This window comes from Staurois parvus, unplaced genomic scaffold, assembly GCF_062004578.1.
Source record: "Staurois parvus isolate SC_StPar_1 unplaced genomic scaffold, SC_StPar_1.0 ptg000520l, whole genome shotgun sequence".
NCBI classification, from domain to species: Eukaryota; Metazoa; Chordata; class Amphibia; order Anura; family Ranidae; genus Staurois; species Staurois parvus.
Genome location: NW_028318316.1, coordinates 251767 through 273960, shown reverse-complemented (window position 1 = coordinate 273960; position 22194 = coordinate 251767). Strand labels below are relative to the sequence as shown.

At 40.2% G+C, this 22194-nt stretch overlaps 1 protein-coding gene across 5 annotated transcripts in view; it reads left to right on the top strand.

Moving 5' to 3' along the window:
* RASGRP3 (RAS guanyl releasing protein 3) overlaps positions 1 to 22194 on the top strand; it is a 205821-nt gene that overhangs the window by 97536 nt on the left and 86091 nt on the right. For all 5 annotated transcript variants that reach the window (XM_089690176.1, XM_089690178.1, XM_089690177.1 and 2 more), the window contains 2 exons: positions 10497 to 10664; positions 21461 to 21571. In XM_089690176.1, coding sequence (XP_089546302.1) covers positions 10595 to 10664; positions 21461 to 21571 — 181 coding nt within the window. In that variant the 5' untranslated portion in view covers positions 10497 to 10594. The remainder of the gene's footprint in view (positions 1 to 10496; positions 10665 to 21460; positions 21572 to 22194) is intronic.

The window sequence follows — 22194 nt, the reverse complement described above, 5'->3', positions numbered from 1 at the left end:
TTTGAACTAAGAATGATAATTCTATTTGACAGAAGAGATAACGGCCTTAATTTGGACTTGGGATTCCTCAATCATTATCCAACAGTTTTATGACTATCAGCTCAAGCGTAACTCCGTCTGTGTGAGTGTAGTATTCCCCCCCTCCCCCCTCACTTTTGCTGTCACTTATCTCTAGCCTCTTTTTTTTTTTTTTTCATCCCTTCCAACATTCTGCTGAAACTTTGTGATTTGTATTTGTATAGTACTGCTTGGACCTTGAAGAAGGGGACATACCCCGAAAGCTTGTCCTCAAAATTGTATGTTAGTGCAAATAAAAAAAGTATCACGGACAGTACTCAATTGTTTCTGTTGGAAAATTAGGAAATTAAAAAAAATTTTTCACAAATTGTCTTTACATACTATCACCAGTGCAGTACAGTGTCATAATATAACTGTTGTGGTAGTGATCAGTGACACTGGTGACAGTATAAAAAAAAATTATAATTTTTTTTTCAATTTTTTTTCAATTATTTTTTTATTTTTTATTACATTTTTTTCTCTTTTTTAATATTTTTTTTTATAGTACACTATGCCCAAAGTAGTATAATGTTACCATAGTAACAATGTACTACTTTGGGGAAGTGATCAGTTGTTTTTTTTTTGTTTTTGTTTTTCTTTGCTATAAGCAAGCATTTAACTGAATGAAATCCATTCATTCAGGTTTTTTCATTGTGATTAGCTGTGATTTGCCACGGCTAATCACATGACAGAGATGGGCTGTGATTGGCCCAGCCTGTGCATGTGATCAGAGAAAAATAAAAAGAGGGCGCACCGGCCTAGTGCATTACCTTAAACAAATTATTTATTAATTGATAAAAGTAGGTATTGTACTCACAAAATGACAAAACAGTCAAAGGTACATCGTAAACAGCTTGGTCCAATCTGCACTAATTGTGCATCCAGATGGGAACTCTGGACCTCCAACAGGCTGATGCGTTTCGAGGACTTGCCTCTTCCTCAGAGCCAATTCTGGTTGTAAAAGCAGGCTGTAATGACGGGGAGTGGTCTGTTGTCATCAGAAGTCCTAAGGTGATGATCAGGATACCTCATCTGGATTTCTATTGGTAAACTGCTGCTTTAAGGGGGTTATCCCTCTCATTCTCAAGTTGTCATTTTCCCTGTATCTCCTTGATAGCGGGGGGTACAGAGCTCAAGTTACACTTTTTCCCAGTGTCTCCTTGCAAATGGGAGATGAAGAGAGCTTGACCTTAACATCCAGGTTCGTCTAAGAGTTCTGGTTCATATAAGTAACTGCTTTTGCATACGGGCAGTTGCTTGATTCAAGTTAACAAGTTGCAGAGGTTCAATTATGTTCTGCGGATGTTTGGCCTCTAAGAGCAGCAACTAAGTCACCTGTACTTCTTTTGCAAAAGAAAGGGGGGAGGTGTACTTACTTTGGACACTTTGAGAAGATAGTTGCCAAGGACTAGTGGTGAAGATATTCACTCAGTGTACTTATATTGGACACTTTGTGAAGATAGTTGCCAAGGACTAGTGGTGAAGATATTCATTCAGTGTACTTACATTGGACACTTTGAGAAGATAGTTGCCAAGGACTAGTGGTGAAGATATTCACTCAGTGTACTTACATTGGACACTTTGTGAAGATAGGTGCCAAGGACTAGTGGCAAAGATATTCACTCAGTTCTCAGGACGGGACTGTGTGCCCAGCTAAGGAGCAATAATACACTCCAGAGAGCGGAGGGTCCCCTGAGTGTACATTTTGATGTAATTGAAGCCCAACTTGGGTCTCCATCCTAAAGAAGGGAAAGAGAGACTGTAAAGTTTTTTTTCTGTGCTAAAAGTGGAAATGGATATGGGATTAAAGTGTTACTAAACCCAGGACCCTACATTCACTATATCTGGTCTACCACAGTACATAGAATATGGAAATGCAATTATTTTAGTAAATATAAACTGCTAAATGCCTTTTCTCATCAGTAGTTAGAGTAGTTTTGTGACTTCTATCAGTACCCTGCAGAGCACATGTTAAATCTTATGAGGCGTTTTCTTTATGCTCTAGGAGGATGCAGGACCCCTGCATTGTCTGGACAGTGCTGATTGGCATTGTGCAGATCACATGTACTCTCCCAAGAAAAAGAAAAACCTCTCTAAGCAGATATCCTATATATTTCTACCCCTAATTTATTTTATATTTACTGGCCACATTGGCCCTGTAAATATGTTATTTTCCCCTTCCAAGTTTGTGGAATGCTCCACCCAATTTTTGTACAAAGTCATTGTAGGTGTAGCTGCCCAGGCCAATGAGAAAATGGCCTATTTTTGGCAGGGACGGAGAGTAGCACCCTCATAGGTGGGTTGCTAGGATGCATATAGTCTAGTTTAATATAGTGTGGTCTTCTGCTTAACAGAAAAGCTACAATTGTTTAGTGAGAATATCCTGTGTGGCTCACAGTGCTGCTGCTGCTGTGATTGGCTCCTCTGTATCCAGAAGACTTCGGAAGGTTCTGGGTGAACAGGAGTGACCCATGCAGATCAGCAGCATGAATATGCATGCAGTCCCAGCCAATTACAGGGAGTGGTGCCTCTTGAGTATGCTGGATAATAGTATTTATTTTCAGTGAGCACATGTGATCTGGGTTCTTCTTCCTCTTTCTCTGAGAAGAGAGTTCCAGCCAGGAGAGGTGACTGCCTCCCTGGCTCATGCTGCCAGGAGACCTCAAGTGGGCGACCTGAGGGTCAAGATGCTAAAACCCAGGGTGCTTCTGAGACCTGACTGAGGGGGATGTCTACAGATCCTGCCTGGTATCATGGAGGAAGGAGACCTGCAGCAAGGGCCTTATGAGTACAGACTATTCTACATGAATGCTGTGCTGTTTAACCCCCTCAGGACCTATATAGTCAGCTGCTGGGTGTAAGCTAGAGGGAACACAGGCTGGTGTTCAGATGAGCAACTGTCTATTAAAGCAGAGCTCCACCCAAAAGGGGAAGTTCCGCTTTAAAGAATGGTCTCCCACTCCCCATTAAGGATTGGCACCTTTGGGGAGCGGTTACACGAAATTGACAGGTACCCACTCCCACTTCCGCTGCGATCACCTAGGTGATCGGAAGCAGAAGTTGTCCTCCTACCCTCCTTCCCCGTAGTCTTCTGGGAAACATGACAGATCCCAGAAGACTTCGGGGCAATTCAGGAGGCACAGCGCTACGCTCGCATAAGCAGCGGGCACCTGGTTGTGAAGCCGCAAGCTGTCACAGCCGGGTGCCCACAATGAAGATATCGGCGCCTTGAACACCAGACGGCTGGGCTGCGGGGAGGACACCTCTTTTGTTGCCAGCGGTTTAGACATTAATGGCTGTGTGTTGAGTTATTTTGAGGGGACAGCAAATGTACACTGTTATGCAAGCTGTATGCTCACTACTTTACATTGTAGCAAAGTGTCATTTCTTCAGTGCTGTCACATGAAAATATATAATAAAGTATTTACAAAAATGTGAGGGGTGTACTCACTGCTGTGAGATACTGTGTGTATATATATATATATATATATATATATATATATTTATATAAAACATTTGTTTTCTTTCTAGACCCTACAATTAACTTTTTAAAATAGTTTTCTATCTATCTGCTGGCCCTCAGGTGATCCCAGCGTCTGCCTCTGAGTGACTTTCGGGGGTTTTGGGGTATTCTCATCATCCCTCCCTTTCCAATCAAGGATTTATCTTTAATCTCTAGCACTTTATTAAGTAAAGAAAGATAAAAAAATATATTCACAAGCCCAATAGGCTGTTAGCATCTAGAACACACAAGGAATGAAATACAAGCATCTGCTATCCAACTTCAACTGGTAAATGGACGACTGAGCCAGCTGATACATTTCTGGGAACTGGTCCCCTTCCTCAGAGCTATGGCTGCTGACACATTCACCTCCACCTTCCTAAATAGTGATGTATGAAGCCACACCCCTCACCAGTGACACTGGAACAGGGGAGGAAGGGGAGGAAAGAGGGAGGAGTAACATGACACCAGTCATTAAGGAGGCTTCTAGGTATAGATCACAAAACCTCAGAGACCTGTTAACAAAGCACTAAAAAGATAAGCAGCAAAAAAGACTAATACACCACTAACCAAAAATATATCCAATAATAAATATGAATGTAAAGACTAAAAAGTATAGATATAATATATAAAAAGGAAACATATTGTAAAAAGCATTATGTAACCTGTGCCCTAATAGTCCAATATAATGTAACATGTTCACATGCTCACATCTTCCACCACAAATCATACCTAGAGGTTCCTGTGGGGGAATCAGGCTGGGGACAATCATTCAGAGAAAACCGCTGTTATACTCCTTAGCCACCAATATTACCATAGACACAATGTGCTTCATAATGAACAGCATGCTTCGGGATCTTGGAACGTATGCCGGCCAGTACGAGGAATGGAAATGCATTATATGAACAGCCTATCCACAGTACAATACAATTACAGGAAACTCCCATACAGATCCCAGGGGAACAGATGCCCTCTACTACTCGGCACAGGCAGCCATAGAAAAGGACACCAATATAACACTGTAGGGAACAGTGAGTAGGCAACCCAACAGCTGGCACACAAAACATACAATATATATACAGTTGTGTTCAAATTAATAGCAGTGTGTTGAAAAAAGTGAATAAAGCTCAAAATCCTTCTAATAGCTTTTATTTCCATACACACAAATGCATTGGGAACACTACACATTCTATTCCAAATCAAAACATGAAGAAAAATATATCAAATTTGTGTTGTTCCTCTAAAAAAAATTGAAGAAAAGTGAATATTAGACTGTTCAAAAAAATTGCAGTGTTTGTATTCTTCTTTACAAACTCAAACATTCACTATATAAACTGAAAAATGTTTGAAGATTTTGCTTTCCTTTGAATCACTTAATTAATATTTAGTTGTATAAGCACTGTTTCTGAAAACTGCTGTACATCTGTGTTGCATGGAGTCAACCAACTTCTGGCACCTGTGAACAGGTATTCCAGCCCAGGATGATTGGACTACATTCCACAGTTCTTCTCTATTTCTTGGTTTTGCCTCAGAAACTGCATTTTTGATGTCACCCCACAAGTTTTCTATTGGATTAAGATCCGGGGATTGGGCTGGCCACTCCATAACGTCAATCTTGTTGGTCTGGAACCAACATGTTGCACGTTTACTGGTGTATTTGGGGTCGTTGTGTTGTTGGAACACCCATTTCAAGGGCATTTCCTCTTCAGCATAAGGCAGCATGACCTCTTCAAGTATTCTGATGTATAAAACTGATCCATTATCCCTGGTATGCGATAAATAGGCCCAACACCGTAGTATGAGAAACATCCCCATATCATGATGCTCGCGCAACCATGCTTCACTGTCTTCACAGTGTACTGTGGCTTGAATTCAGAGTTTGGGGGTCATCTGACAAACTGTCTCTGGCCACTAGACCCAAAAAGAACAATCTTACTTCATCAGTCCACAAAATGTTGCGCCATTTCTCTTTAAGCCAGTCAATGTGCTCTTTGGCAAATTGTAACCTCTTCAGCACGTCTTTTTTTCAACAGTGGGACTTTGCGGGGGCTTCTTGCAGATAGCTTGGCTTCACATAGGCATCTTCTAATTGTAACAGCACTCACAGGTAACTTTAGACCTTCTTTGATCTTCCTGGAGCTGATTGTTGGCTCAGTCCTTGCCATTTTGGCTATTCTTCTATCCATTCGAATGGTAGTTTTTCTCTTTCTTCCACGTCTTTCAGGTTTTGGTTGCCATTTTAAAGCATTTGCGATCATTTTAGTTGAGCAGCCTATCATTTTCTGCACTTCTTTATATGTTTTCCCCTCTCCAATCAACTTTTTAATCAAGGTACGCTGTTCTTCTGAACAATGTCTGGAACGACCCATTTTCCTCAGAATTGCAGAGAGAAATGCACTGTAACCAGCATGTACAACATTTGCTGCCTTCCTTCCTTAAATAAGGGCAATAATTGCCACCTATTTTTCAAAGAATGAACGACCTCACTAATAGAACTCCACACTGCTATTATTTTGAACATGCCCCTTTCAATTAGTGATTCAATTACACGGAATCAGCAGCATGTATGTCATGACTGTTGGGTCTGTTGGAATTCTATTACTCTACTACACCTGCTAGTAAATTATTTGCCATGTAGAAATATAATTTCTATCAAAAACAGTGATTGATCAGTTTAGTGATGTCTGACTGCTATTATTTTGAACACAACTGTATATACGGGTTGCAGGAAATAAATTTGCTCGATTCCCCCATCAACACAGAAAGTGATGACAGAGGAACCACTCTGACGAGCCATTGTGTTCTCCCAATGGGGGAGGGGGGCGGAGGGGGGGGGAGACATCCCTGCCGGGAGAAGACAGTGATTATTGCTATCAGCTATAACCGCCTCTAGAAAAAAACACATGCAAAATCCATCAGGCTGGTTGTACCCAAGTACATTTAGCCTGCCCATACATGGTTTAAATCTTCAAACCGTCTATGGCTGGCTTAAGCCTGAACATGACACTGAACTAGATTAAACCTTGATCTCGCTATTTTATCTTTATTTTTTTCAGGTGATTGAGAACCATTCTTCCCATTTCCCAGTTGTTAGTACTAAACCTGAAGTTGTCCATGACTTATATCCGGCCCCATGGATAAAGACCCAAATCTGTGAGGCCGCGTATATGCATACGTTCAGTGGGAATTGGTTAAAATCATGTATTGTCTATAAGAACTTTTTTCTACCAAAACATTCCCATCTCCACCAGCTATTCTCTAGTGTCTCTAAAGCAGCAATTGTTAAAACAGAAGATGGACATCCTAACTAAATAAATATTATATCATATAATTAAAAAGGATTTCAGTCAGTGCCAAAAACTGCAGTGCTGAACAAAACTTAGGCTGCTATTTGTTTGATGATCTGAATCATTTAAGTGTGACATATATGCAAAAAAATAAAATGAAAAATCAGGAAGGGCAAATACTTTTTTCACACTGCACCTCTGTTTTTCTTGAAGAGAGATCAATGGCTGTTGAAGATTACATAACTTTGTGGCATGTACCACCAATCAGTGCTAGATACTATTTTAGCATACCACAGTGGTCATACGCATGTTACTGATTTCTGTCTTCCATTGCTCCTGTTACAGCTTGGGCTGTGTGTGTTTAGAAGCTGCCATAGATAGATCACACAGCACCGCAGGTTGTGGGATCATATGTGAATATCAGTGCTGGTCTCCAGAGTAGCCCCTGCTACCAGAAGCCAGAGCTGTTGCTTACAAATCCATCTGCTTGCTAGCAGTGTCAGACCGCAGGGGCAAACTGTCTGACCACACTGCTTAGATGATTGTAGCTTGACCCAGAGCAAGTATACATACAGTATAAGGAAAGTCAGAGTAAAGTCAAAAGTGTTCACCTCAGTTAGTGTTGAATTAAAAGGGTCTTCATGAGAGCCAGGCAACTAATATTTTCTGAATAAGACATCAGCAATGGTAGCCTATACTTTGCTCTTAGGATAGGTTTCCTTAAAAATTAAATAGTTAGGATTTAACTCAACAGGCTCCAGTGTCATCTGAATCAAACCTCTTTCTCAAGTTAAGTTGAATAGGAGCACATAGGTACCTCTCACTGCTGCTCCCCAAAGATCGAATAACTGAGTCTCCTATTGGAAGCCAGTAACTCCTATTGAAAGTACACTGATACTAAATCAAAAAGTATGGTTTTTATTCCTATCTAAAATATGCCGCCCTCACCTTTACCACAACCTTTTACCTTGACTTTGAGCATGACCTTTGAACCTAAACTTGATCTAAAGCCTAAACATGACACTGACCTAGGTCAAACTTTGATCTCGCTATTTTATTTTTTAATTTTTTTTCAGGTGATTGGGAACAAGTCTTCCTGGTTCCCAATTGTTATTACGAAACCTGGAGCTGTCCATGACTTATATGCTCCCGCATGGATAAAGATGTAGCACTCAGGATAGGTTTACTTTAAATTGAAATAATTAGGATTTAAATTAACAGGGTCCAGTGTCATCTAAATCAAAGCCCTTTCTCAAGTTAAGTTGAATACACAGGTTGTGTATCCAACCCCTGCTGAGCATTCCACCAATGCGAGGTCTTAGAGAGCTAAGGCCAGTACAAACATAAAGTATTCTTTTTCATCTTGCTTTGCTGATTCAGGCAAAATTCAGTTCATACCAAACCATACCAACAATTGACAATCATTTCTGTCCATGTCACCAACCAAAAGATTGTTTAAAGCCGGGCATAACAATTCTCAAATGAATAAACACATTAGATGTGCACCTGCATCTAGCATTTGTGTAAGTTTAAGTCTTTAAAAAATGTATGGAATATTTTGGGTTTAGCTGAATCGGCATTTAATCAGATTTATCTTCACACCCGTGTCTGGATGAATTAGATTATAAGCTGAATAGCAGCAACTGGCAGAGTGGAGTGCCACTTCACTGGCACCCAAAAAGTAACTAGGTAATGTTGAATCAATTAATAATTATTGTGATACACTACATCAAATCTTACTCATTCGTCAAACTCCAGTACTGAACTGAAAAACACAAAGGTTGCAATCTGATTTTATAATATTTGTGTTTTTACATTTATGGATAGCTACTGTAGTACGAGTACGAGAGCCTAACTAAATGGTTACCATGATATCCAATTTGCAGGTTTGGCACTATATGATTGTTTGGTTGCTGATAAACCTATTATAGACACCCTGAAATAGTGTGCGGCGAGCTTAATACTAAACCTGGTTCCAACTTTATGAAACAATTTTTAGTTTTCTTTAGTGTAATAATAACATAGTGTTCTATACATTGATTTAAATTAGGCACCCTTTTCTTTATAAGCAGATATTTTTCCAATCTGGTAAACAAAAATACCCAATCAAGGGGTTATGATTACATAAAGCTGACTTAATTATAGTGCAGCTCTGTTATAAAACATAAATGCTTCTTCACAGCAAGCCACCACAGTAATGACATGGTATAACATTTTTTTCAATACAAGCTTGCTGAAAATCCATTATTTATATAAGCAAAGGCATATTGAGAAATGTTGGAAGTAGTTGGAAAAAAACAAAAAACAAAACAAATATATATATATATACTGTGTATATATATATATATATATATATATATATATATATATAATATATATAAAAGAAAGGAGAACTAAATACATAAAAAAAAACCAACTAAATATCCATGTCCAAAAAAACATATACTGTATATAGTGACTTGACATTTACACAACTCTGACATATTGTGTAAACAGGCAGGTGACACAATTATTTCCATTTTCAGCAGCACTCCTTCCAAGTTTAGAACTGCAACTTCCTATGTCACATCTCTGCCTCCAGTCTCCTCTTTGGACAGTAAAGATCACAAATAAGACTAGATAAAAACACAATTTTTTTTCTATATGCAGTACTGTACATATACATATAGGTGTGTTAAGCTATTTTTTAAATTTCACTTCAAGTTAAATACTTAAATACAACATATAATGCCTTATGCAAAATAAATTGTGTAAAGCCACCTAACATTCAGCGGTAATACCTGTTTGGATTGTTTATTTCAGGGGACCCTCTTTCCTTGCTCTCTAAGGTATAAAAGCAATAGAGTCTGATTAAAGTTCTCCACTCCCCACCTTATATCACCTTCACAATCCACCTCTTCTGCTCCATTTACCATGGTTGCCACTGCAAAATATCCAGGCCTTCATGAAAGAGCATTTGACCTCCTCCAGTGATGCAGGGCTTGGGCTTGGTGGGCCAGTTGCTAGGCCCAAGCACTGTTACATAATGGAGAGAGTATTTCAATGTTCCCTCTAAATTCTGTTACTAGCCTCATGGAGTATCTTGAGGTGGCAGAAGAAGCATCAGGGAATAAAGCAGCTGAAGTTGAGCTTTAAACAGACTTTCTCTTGAATGTGTACAGTGATGGAGCTTATTTAATAAAAGAGTTTAATTCTTTACCTAAACCTTCCAAGCCTCATGAACCTGTGCAGAGTGGCTATCTGGTTTAAAAGCTAATTACAGGCAGCACAGTTGCTAAATGGTTAGCATTTCCACCTGGCAATACTAGGGTTGTTGGTTCAAATCCCAACCATGTCACCACATGCCTGCACTTTACATGTTCTCCCAGTGCCTGTGTCCGGTTTCCTCCCACACTCCAAAGACATGCTGGTAGGTTAATTGAAACCTGTCTAAATTGGCCCTAGTATGTGTATGTATGAATATGAGTTAAAGATCTTAGATTGTACGCCCCTTGAGGATTAGGGACTGAGGTGAATGTACAACATATATGTAAAGCACTGCATAAATTGACACTACTATATAAGTACCTGAAATAATAATTATGTGTAATTTGTATACCTACATTTAGATACTGTTCAGAATGTATTTATTTATTTATTTTTATTGGCAGGTTTTCCCAGCGGGATTAAAAAAAAAGTGCAAATTAGGTACAGCCCATCTGGAATATGGTTTCCTGGGGAACAATGAATTATTGATGACTCAGTCAACATGGGATCCACTACATACCGAAAGGCAGCTACACTGGATGAACTTTTGTACACGTGCATTGATATGTTTGGTATGTCTGATAAAGTTCGATCTATGACTGCTTTGATTTTACACTTCTTCTCTACATTGTTTCAATGAAGTGACAAGGCCATCTATACATTGCACAGTATGAAACTGAACCTAAGATGCAAGTGCAGTCACCTTTTTTATTTTGGACAGTTGGGAAGGGCTAAAAACTTAGGTTTTCTTTGCTGTCTGTGTCCTTCTTAGGGAGCTTTTTTTCTCATTTCCTATCCAGGAAACATGGCAGGAAGTGAGAAGAATCTCCCTAGCTTTGACAGATGTTTCCACTGACAGATATGCCCTCAATTCCTGTGAAAGTGTCAGCTGCCATCTTTTCAACTTTCACAAGGACTACAGAGATACAAGTAAGTAAAGGCAAATTTCCCCTTTCCAGCTATAAAAATTGGCAGAGACTCTAACTTTTCCCAGTCTCTCAAAAACTAAAAGGAAAACGTTTTTGCCTTAAGGCATATTGAGATTAATATAAAGTTTATCACATCATGCATTATTATTGTAAGGACGTTTAAAGGCAGAAATAAAAAGTCAAACGTGTAAAACAGGCAGTTTTTAGCTGCACTGTGCATGAGGCCTTGCAGTAGGCAACAAAAGGCTGGGGCTTTCCAAATGAGGAAAATTCTGCTGATATATTGGATGATGCTGTGTCTCATTTTTTTTCTTTGTTTTGGATAGACTTAGGAAGAGTAAATACTTATCTCAAGTTTTATTGCTGTCCTTAACCCTGTTAGGAAGATTTCACTTCACTTTCTGTCCCTGTGCCAGCAGATCAAGAAATGAAAAGAAAAAATTGTCTCCATTACAGGAAGACACAGACAGTAAAAATAACCCAAACCCTTCTCCATTTTCTTGAAAAAAATTGTTTTGCTGCAGCCTCTGTCTCAACCGAAGAGATTTCCCATCACTTTCTGTCCAGACAGGAAATGTGACTGCAGTAAAAGCCTGGAAGGTGCCTGGTGCTTAAAGCGGTAGTAAAAAAAAAAAATCCCCTACAAGTTAATGTCATAATGTGCTAATATACATTGCATACTAGCATATTATGAAGGACTTACCTTAACCACTTCCGTACAGGGCACTTTTACCCCCTTCTTGCCCAGGCCAATTTTCAGGTTTCAGCGCTTTCACACTGTGAATGACAATTGCGCGGTCATACAACACTGTACTTAAACTAAAATTTTATAATTTTTTGCACACAACTAGAACTTTCTTTTGTTGATATTTAATCACCACTGGGGTTTTTATTTTTTTGCTAAATTAACAAAAAAAGACAGAAAAAAACACGTTTTTCTTTGTTTCTGTTATAAAAGTTTGCAAATAAATAATTGTTCTTCATAAATTTAGGCCAAGATGTATTCTGCTACATTTCTTTGGTGAAAATAACCCAAATTAGTATTTATATTTAGTCTGTAGGAAAGTTATAGAGTTCACAAACTATGGGATATATCTGAAAATTGATCAATCCTGAAGTACTGACAGCCAATCTAATTTCTTGTGGTCCAAGAATGTCAGAACAGTACAGATATCCCCCAAATGACCCCTTTTTGCAAAACAGACAGTCCGACTTATTTAATAAGAGGCATGGCAAGTTTTTTGAAGTTGTAATTTTTTTGTCATAATTTTTCGGAAAATGAAGAAATTAAATAAATGATTTTCACTATTTTTTTTTTTACATACTGTCACCAGTGCAGTACAGCATCATCATATAACTGGCATGGCGGTGATCAGGGACACTGACTGGTGACAATATGAAAAAAAAAAATTGATAATTTGTTTCGCTTTTTTTTAAGATTTGTTTTTCATATTTCACTATGAACAAAATAGTATGATGTTGCCATAGTAACATTGTACTACTTTGGGGAAGTGATCAGTATTTTGTTTACACAATATGCTTATAGCAAAGAATTACTTTGCTATAAGCAAGCATTAACCTGAATGAGATCTATTCATTCAGGGGTTTTTTTTGTGATTAGCTGTGATTTGGCCACGGCTAATCACATGACAAAATTTTCAGTGGTTTTTGGTTTGTTTAAGAAAAAATAAAAACCCCAGAGGTGATTAAATACCACCAAAATAAAGCTCTATCTCTCACAAAAAAATTATACAAATTTCATATGGGTACAGTGTTGTATGACCGCGCAATTGTCATTCAAAGTGCAACAGCGCTGAAAGCTAGAAATTGGCTTGGACAGGAAGGGGGTATAAGTGCCCTGTAGGCTAGTGGTTAAAAAGGTAACAGCTAGTACGGGGAACTTCTCCCCATACTGCTGTCACAGGGAGGGGGTGGATCAGGCAGCAGCTGAAGCATTGGGAACATGTTCCACCCTAAAAATGGGAGGAACATGTAACATTTTCCCACACAGTGAAGGAAATAAGTATTTGATCAGTCTAAAAATCGAATGGTAGGTGTATTGTAACACTGAGAGACAGAATAGCAACAAAAAATTCAAAAGAAATGCATGTCTTATGTACTGATTTGCATGTTCATGAGGGAAATAAGTATTTGATCCCCTTCACAAAGCATGACTTAGTTGCAAATCCCTTGTTGGCAATCACAGAGGTCAGATGTTTCCTGTAGTTGGCCACCAGGTTTGCACACATCTCCGGAGGGATTTTGGCCCACTCCTCTTGGCAGATCCTCTCCAAGTCATTAAGGTTTGGTGGCTGACATTTGGCAACTCAAACTTTCATCTCCCTCCACAGATTTTCAATTGGATTAAGGTCTGGAGACTGGCTAGGCCACTCCAGGACCTTAATGTGCTCCTTCTTGAGCCACTCCTGTGTTGCCTTGGCCGTGTGTTTTGGGTCATTGTCATGCTGGAACACCCATCCACGACCCATTTTCAATGCCTTGGCTGCGGGAAGAAGGTTCTCACCTAAGATTTGACAGTACATTGCCCCGTCCATCATCACTTTGATGCGGTGCAGTTGTCCTGTCCCCTTAGCAGAAAGACACCCCCAAAGCAGAATGTTTCCACCATCATGTTTGACAGTTGGCATAGTGTTCTTGGGGTCATAGGCAGCATTCCTCCTCCGCCAAACACAATGAGTTGAGTTGATGCCAAAGAGCTTGATTTTGGTCTCATCTGACCACAACACTTTCAACCAGTCCTCCTCTGCATCATTCAGATGTTCAGTGGCAAACTTTAGATGGGCCTGGACATGTGCTTTCTTGAGCAGAGGGACCTTGTGGGCACTGCAGGATTTCAATCCTTGTCGGCGTAGTGTGTTGTTTTCTTGGTGACTGTGGTCCCAGCTGCCTGGAAATCATTAACAAGATCCTCATGTGTAGTTCTGGGATGAATCCTCACTGTTCTCATGATCATTGGCACTTCAGGAGGTGAGATCTTGCATGGTGCACCAGACCTAGGGAGCCTGACAGTTGTTTTGTGTTTCTTCCATTTGCGAATGGTTGCATCAACTGTTGTCACCTTCTCACCAAGCTGCTTGGCAATAGTTTGGTAGCCCAGTCTAGCCTTGTGTAGTTCTACAATTTTGTCCCTGACATCCTTGGACAGATCTTTGGTCTTTGCCATGGTGGAGAGTTTGGAATCTGATTGTTTGATTGCTCCTGTGGACAGGTGTCTTTTATACAGGTAACAAAATGAGATTAGCAGCACTCCCTTTAAGAGACTGCTTCTAATCTCAGCTTGTTACCTGTATGAAAGACACCTGGTAGCCAGAAATCCTGCAGAATGAAAGGGGATCAAATACTTATTTCCCTCATGAACATGCAAATCAGTGCATTTCTTTTGAATTGTTTGTTGTTTTCTCTCAGTGTTACAATACACCTACCATTCAATTTTTAGACTGATCATTTCTTTGTGAGTGGACAAACATTCAAAATCAGCAGGGGATCAAATACTTATTTCTTTCACTGTATATGTACAGTATATGTACAGCATATGTATACATATTAGCAATACTGTGCCAGTCCTAGAATGATATTCTACTGTGATATTCTAAAGTAAATATGAAGGAGAGGAGTGTGGAGAATATGATGGCGAGAAATATGTGTAGTAGAGGAGTGCAGAGAGTATGACAGTGAGCAGTATTTGAAAGAGAGGCATGTAGAGGGCATGACAGTGGCCAGTTTGTGCAGGAGAGGAGTTTAAGGGCATGACTGTAAGGAATAGGTGCAGAAGAGGTGGCAGAGTATGACAGCATGCAGTATGTGCATGAGGGCAGTTAGGAGGGTATGATAGTGGGCAACATGTGCAGGAGGGTTGTGCAGATAGTATGACAGTAGGCAGTAGGCACAGAAGTGGGGCATAATGGGCGTGAAAGATGGTGGACTTTAAAAGTAGTTTTTCTTGAAAACCTAAAAGATGTTTTGTGTTGATGTGTTAAAAAATGCTGAATGAAGACATTTCTATTCGGGTACATACTATTTTATTTAGCATTTTTTGGTAAGCCTATAACATTCTCAAAGCCCCTCATCCTTTATAAACCCTTTTTAGCATAAATAACACGCAGGCAGGAGTGGACTGACAACTTATGGGGCCCCCGGGCAATAGGGGATCATGGGGCCCCTGTGTCCTTGCCCAAACTCAAAAAAGCCTATGAAAAAGGTACTAGGGGCATCTCATGGGGCCCCCTACTGACCCCCGGCCCTCAGGCAGTGCCCAGGTTTCCAAATGGTCAGTCCGCCCCTACACGCAGGTATATATAAATATATATAACTTGTTGAGACAATGCCCACCAATTGCTGCTGTGGCTTCTGTAAAAAATTATAAAAAACTACCTCCTGCACTACCCTAAAGCCTATATAATAGGTGGCTGCTGCTGTGACAAGTGCTTAGTATTCAAACTAAAGCTCAAAAAGAAAAATACAGTACTACCATAATAAAGAAAATGTGTCAATTTGTACATACAATATGTGCAGAGATAATAGATGTAAATCCGTGTGAGTAAATAAACAATATACCCATCAATTGTACAAGTCACACATTACAACCATGTCATAACTGCATTAACATATTGCAAAAATGTATTACAAAAATTAATAGTGTTTAATAAAGTCCACATAAAAGTGATTTGTGCTGTATACTAGACAAATCTAAACCAGAAATAGTGCAATTTCTGTTTCAAAACAAAGTCTGTGAATTGTTCTGCACATCTGTGAACTTTGTGTACTCCCTGGGTGGCCCCAGCTTCAGCCCACATTCACCAGATATAAATGACTCTGCATCAACAAGTGAGTCAAACCATACTTAAAGTGTTCCTAAACCCATAACCCTGCATGCACTATATCTGGTCTCCTATAGTTCACAGAACATGGAAGTGCAATTATTTTAGTAAACTGCTAAATACCTTTTCTCATCAGTAGTTGCAGGACCCCTGACCTCTGTCTGCACAGTGGTGATTGGCCCTGTGCTGTTCACATGTACTCTCCCAAGAAAAAAAAAATCTCTCTAGCAAAACACACCAAACTGAGCATGTGCAGAGTGACTTCACATGATATGTCTTATTAGGAGATAAGAGGGGGACACTGGAAGAAGGGGTAGTCAGGCTCAAACAGCGTTTTTACACAATGCAGAGAATTAACCCCTTAGGTTCCACAGTGAGTATAACAAGTATGCTTTACTGCATATACAGAATGGTTTTATGGTTGTGGGTTTAGAAACACTTTAATGGATCTTTTGAGGAAGGTATTCCTGGTACTTGGTACATCTCTCCAGCAATGTCTTCCTTCTATAGGACGAAGTTCAACAAGTTCTCCTCTTCCTGGATGGGAGTCCCCTAGGTGCAGGTCGACCTTCCTTCACAGTAGAGGATGCTCTAAGGTTTACATACTTGTTAAAAATATGTAAGTATTTGAATTCCCATAGCCTAGCCACAGCTACAGTTTAACCCATATCTAATACCATAGTACATATAAATAAAGCAAAAAAGTCAGGTTGTTTCACTACTCAGCTAGTGTCACATACCTGGTGGAGATCAAGCTAGAGAGGGTGCTTCTTTCTTTATCGTACATCACGGGACACAGAGCAGACTATTCATGACTATGTGGGTTATCGGCCACCTATATGTGAATGGACACTGGCCGACCAATCAGAGAGGAGGTCTTCCCCTATGTAACCCCTTATAAAGAGGAAGTACCTCCATTTTTTAGCCAGTGTCTGTAAGGTGGATGGTCACTGAAAGTGTTGCTGTGCTCTTGGAGCATACCTGAAAGTCCAGAATGGTTCCATTAGAGAATCAGGGAAGAATCATCAAGGTTTTGCCTGTAATGCAACCTTATGGTGCTGGACCCTGCGCAGATGGAACCCTGTGCAGTTTTAAATCTGACCAAGGCGCTTCCAGCGGAGTGCTATACGGGTCCAAGGCAGTAGACCCTCAGCATGGACACTGAGTCATTGAAGGTCTGTATGACAATACCGTGATGGGTGAAGGTTGTTGCCTGACTGAAGTCAGGGATCTGCAGCGGGACTGGTAAGATATCTCCTTTTTTTTCTCTCTGTAAAGAGAAACAAACAAAGCTCTAAATTGGAGGGAAAATGAGAGGTATTGTGACTGTGAGTTTCCAATAGGGGGAGTGCTCACTGTTGTTCCCCAGATGTGCTTGCTCTTTTTGTTTTCGGCCACTAGAGGGAGTGCGGCCAGAAACGAAAGTCGGCCATATTTTTTTCACCTGGAGGCCAGGACACACGTGCCTGCTGCTTCTAAGAAATCTCCTGTGGCTGGGACACAGAGCGGACTATTCAGTAGGGGCACTTGAGTACTCCCCTGAGGGGGAAGCGTGGGCTAGTCAGTCAGGAGCCGCCATAGGTGGCTCATAAGGCAGCATTTGCATTGAGTGTTCTTTCAGCACACTCAATGCAAATGCTGCCTTATGCACACTCAATGCAAATGCTACTTGTCAAGTAACGGAGTGGAAGGCCATCAGTGCAGGGGGAATGCTTGGCCAAGGATTTGGAGAATGTTCAGCGTGCTTTGTGTTTTGCGGTTTATGCTCTTGAGGATGCATATTCAGCAAATTTCTTGCTTGGCCCTTCTATCAGTGCACATGCGCAGTGTTTTGTGGCTGAAGAGTTGGTCAGCAGAACTGCCATGCAAAACATTTTTAGCAGGTTTTCTCTTTCATGGGGAAGATTTGGACAAATATTTCCAAAAGATTTCAGGAGGTAAAAGTATTCTTCTACCCTCTAAGAGGAAATCCAAATGCCCTTCTTTCAAGGTGTCAGGGGCTTCGATTGCTGGGCCTTCATCTACCAGGCAGTCGATTCGCCAAACACAGGTCCCAGTCTCCAGGGGTAGATCTCAGAATCAGAACCCAAGGAGACCCTGGGAGCAAAATATGTCTAAGAGAAATCCAAAGTCCACCTACTTTGAAGGGGCGCCCTTACTTGTTTGGGTGGGGGGAATGATTTGAATTTTGTGGCTGCCTGGAGGGCTGTAATCCAAGACAAATGGTTCATTTTCTACAATTTCTCTGGGGTACAGACTGGAATTTTGGGAATTTTCCTATCTTTGGTTTCTAAGATCAAATGTACCAATAAATCCAGATAAAATAAATGCTTTATTTCAGGAACTCGATTGTCTATTGGCTCAAGGAGTTATCTCGGAAGTTCCAGTGGGCAAAAGGTTTCAGTGGTTTTATTCAAACCTGTTTACAGTCCCAAAACCAAATGGGGATGTGAGACCCATTGTGGACCTCAAGGGGCTAGATCAGTTCCTAAACGTCCAATCCTTTCGTATGGAATCGGTTGGGCCAATAGTGGCCTCCCTACAGGAGGGAGATTTTTTAGCGTCCATAGACATCAAGGACGCATACCTGCATGTACCAATATTCATTCCTTACCAAAGATTTCTGCGGTCTGCGATAGGGGCTCAGCATTTCCAGATCTTGGAACGGCTAGGCTGGGTGCTCAACCTCAAGAAGTCGGTCCTGGAACCAGGGCAGAGCCTGGAATATTTGGGGATGGTCTTAGACATGGTTCAGGCAAAAGTATTTCTGCCTCCAGGGAAATGTTGCACCCTGAGAACAAGGTTTGCAGTTTGAAGGCCAAGAGGTATCCTTCGATTAGCCTCTGTATGAGGTTGCTGGGGAAGATGGTGTCCTCGTTCGAGGCTATTCCCTATGCCCAATTCCAATCCAGACTTCTGCAAAGGTACATTCTCTCTGTTTGGAACAAAAAGATTCTGGCCCTGGATTGCTGCATATCTCTGTCTCCAAAGGTGCGGCAGAGCCTGAATTGGTAGTTGATAACTCACAATTTGTAGAAGGGAAGATTCTTTCAGCCAGTGGTGTGGAAGCTGGTAACCACCGATGCCAGCATTTCAGGTTACAAAGTTACATAGTCTGGCTGAAAAAAGACAAAAGTCCATCCAGGTCAGCCATTAAAAAAAAAGTTATAATCCTACATCCACAGTTGCTCCAGAGGAAAGCAAAAAAAAACAGCAAAGCATGATCCAATTTGCTCACGCAGGGGAAAAAATACCTTCCTGATTGTGACGGTCGTGGCATCAGACCCCCAGCCCTTCTCACCAACTCGTGACCGAAGAACTAGCCAATCTAAAATCACGCTGTCACATGTGTAACAATGCCACGCTCAGCTGCACAAAGATTTTCCAGCTAATGGACCACAATCTATGTACCTGCAGCCTGAGAGCGATTGTTACTGGGTCAGGTTAATTACGCAATTAACCCTTCACACTGCCACCATACATCATACATAAACTCTAAGACAGTGCTATATAAGTACTTGACATACCGTAAATAAATACTGTGGCACCACAAAACTAAGTTATGCTCAATAACAAGGTGCTGCTGTGATTCCTCATAATGAGCACCGCATGCAACATATCATCTATCCATACTGCCAGTCATATTATTTTTAAAATTACTTCATTCTTTTGTGGAACTGAAATGTCTGCATGTCTGAGAGTGCGACTAAAAAAAGAAAAGAAAAAAACACTGTATGTTTACCATTGCTAGGATATCCTCATAAATATTTGTTTTGAGCTTAGCTGGACTAGATAGTGAAAATATAATTGCTGAGGTTTTATCCCTTCAGACTGTCAGCTGCTCTGGCATTTTCGGTTGTGGGTCACGAATTTGGATTCTAAGAAGTATGAGAGTCTTTCCAAACAGAATGACTCCAAAGAAGCAGAGTCAAATTCTTATGTTACATTCTTCAATGTGTTCCAGGGCACTTTTCTCTGTTAGTTGTTCCAAATTGCCTGTTGAATGGGTGTTTTGTATCTTTACTTCTGTTAAGATACTGCTATTGTATGCTATGAACAGAAACTCATCTTGGTCCCCACAAGCATGGTGGGTTCTGTGTGCAGGTTGTGCAAAAAGAGGGGTCTACAACTTTCTAAGCTAAGGGTCAGTTCACTATCCTTTACACTTTAGGGGGCCAGAGTGTAGCCAATGGGAGTCGAATATGCCACAGTGTCAGTAGGAGTTAGCAATAGTTTGGTGGACAGTGGGAGTAAAAAACCATTCATAGCACCTGTGGTCAGTACGAGGAGGAAAAGGGCCCCCACAGATGCAAGACAAAAGACAGACACAGATGCAAGACAAAACAAAGGAGATAATATGCCAATACCTCATAGAATAATAGGATTTAAGAAATACAGCTTCCTCTTGTGATATGGTCACAGGTTGCTGTGTTTGGGGCTATTTATTGCCCTTACCGGCCAGTGCTGTTGCATCTGTTTGAGTCTGAACTGAAATCAGTGTCTATCTCTTCTGTCTTGTTTTTTCCATCTGAACTGTATTGGCTTAGGCTTATTATGTTGATCTGATCTGTATTGGTCACAACCCATCTTGTTTCTGTTTAGGCATAGGCTTCTAAATGTGTCTGTTTTGATTTACATCTTGCTGTCTCTTCCACTCATTGTCTGTTCCTGTCTGTTTGATGTGTATTGGCACTTTATCTGTTACTTTCTGTGGTTGTCCAGCTTGGGAATCACATTCCAGGAGCTATCCTGCTGCCCAAGTCCATCTGTGCCTTCAATAGCAATAACACCTTAGTGAGAACACTTCATCTATCAACTAGCAACCCAATATATTCCTGTTTGTTCCCCATAACCTTGTACTCATTCTCCTGTGTATCTGCACTCTGCTCCTGCTCTGCCATGCCTTGCTACTTTGCTCCTAAAGTTCCCAGTCCCCACTTCCCTGCTACCTTTTATGGAAATGTAACAGCTGCTTCATTTATTACCATTTGCATTCCCTTTGGATAGGTGCATATGCTCTCAAAGAAGCACATATGTAACTTGTGTAAGAAATATTCTAGCACCCCAAGGACATACAGCTAACATTATATTGTACTCACAATATATTCTATACAGAATAAGCAGCAGTTCTCTTTGCTTTACAGCCCTTTTATGTATTCTAGGTTAAAAATTTTAAATATTGAACATATCAAAAAAGCACCTCAATACCATTCCAGGTTTGTATCGGTAAGCGGGGATCTATCTATAAAACAGTATGGTGCAACACAATGTGCAACTTAGTGAGAGCAGAGCACAAAGTGCCTGTACAATGTAGAATCATCACCTAATTCTAATTAGGGCATATTTTTCTCACTGCATAGCTGAATACAGAAGTGTGTCAAATCTATGTCTCTTCACATATTTATTTTAAGAAGTGAGGTCTTATGTTTTTGTCTCTGTGGTTTTATCTTCCAATGTTGGTAATCTAAAAAATTACTCAGTTAATGGGACCAAGTTGACATAAAATTCTACAAAGCTCCTGGTAAATATATGTGTAATGCATTATTATTGCATATGATTATTATTCATGCAACTGACTTTTTCTTATTTTTTGTTTTTCAGATGAGAGGGGTTTTCTACATAACAACAATTTGTTACCACGAATTGTTTTGTTAATGCATCGTTGGTATTTGTCTTCTACTGAACTTGCTGGAAAACTTCTCTCAATATATCCTTTTGTTAAAGTGCAATGCGAAAATTGCAGGAGAACACTCCTGGTTTAGGACCAGCAAGCTTTATTACTTGCATGTATAGCACATGATTGATACTACTTCCTAATGCAGGGGGGTCTGCACTCTCTAGGGCAATAACCAAATAAAAAAATAACAAACATACAAACAGTAGTTAATGCAGCTCTGTAATCATACTTTATTACAGGAATTAGCAAGGAATGCACATGTAAACCACTGTAGAACTTTGAATAAACTGGCGGTATATACAGAGAACACATTGAATGCATCTCTCTCCCTTTTTTGAGCTTTAGTAAAGCCAGGAGAAATAAAATCTTCAACTTCAACTAGCACCAAGTCTTGTCACCTCTGAATAAATGACTCCACCTCACAAGTGTCAACCATAATCGCCACCACTGATACACTGATTTCTTGCTTGGAGACAAAGTCAAGTGGCAATCCATCCTAAACACCCAATTTGTGCTGTCACCCAATTCATATCCTGACCCATAGTTTAGGAAAAACTGCCTTAATGTTTTCTAAAACTGTTAAGAAGTGCTGCCCACTTGTGGCTTAATGATTAATAATTCATATTATGGAAAATTATAGATTCTTTCTCATTTATCG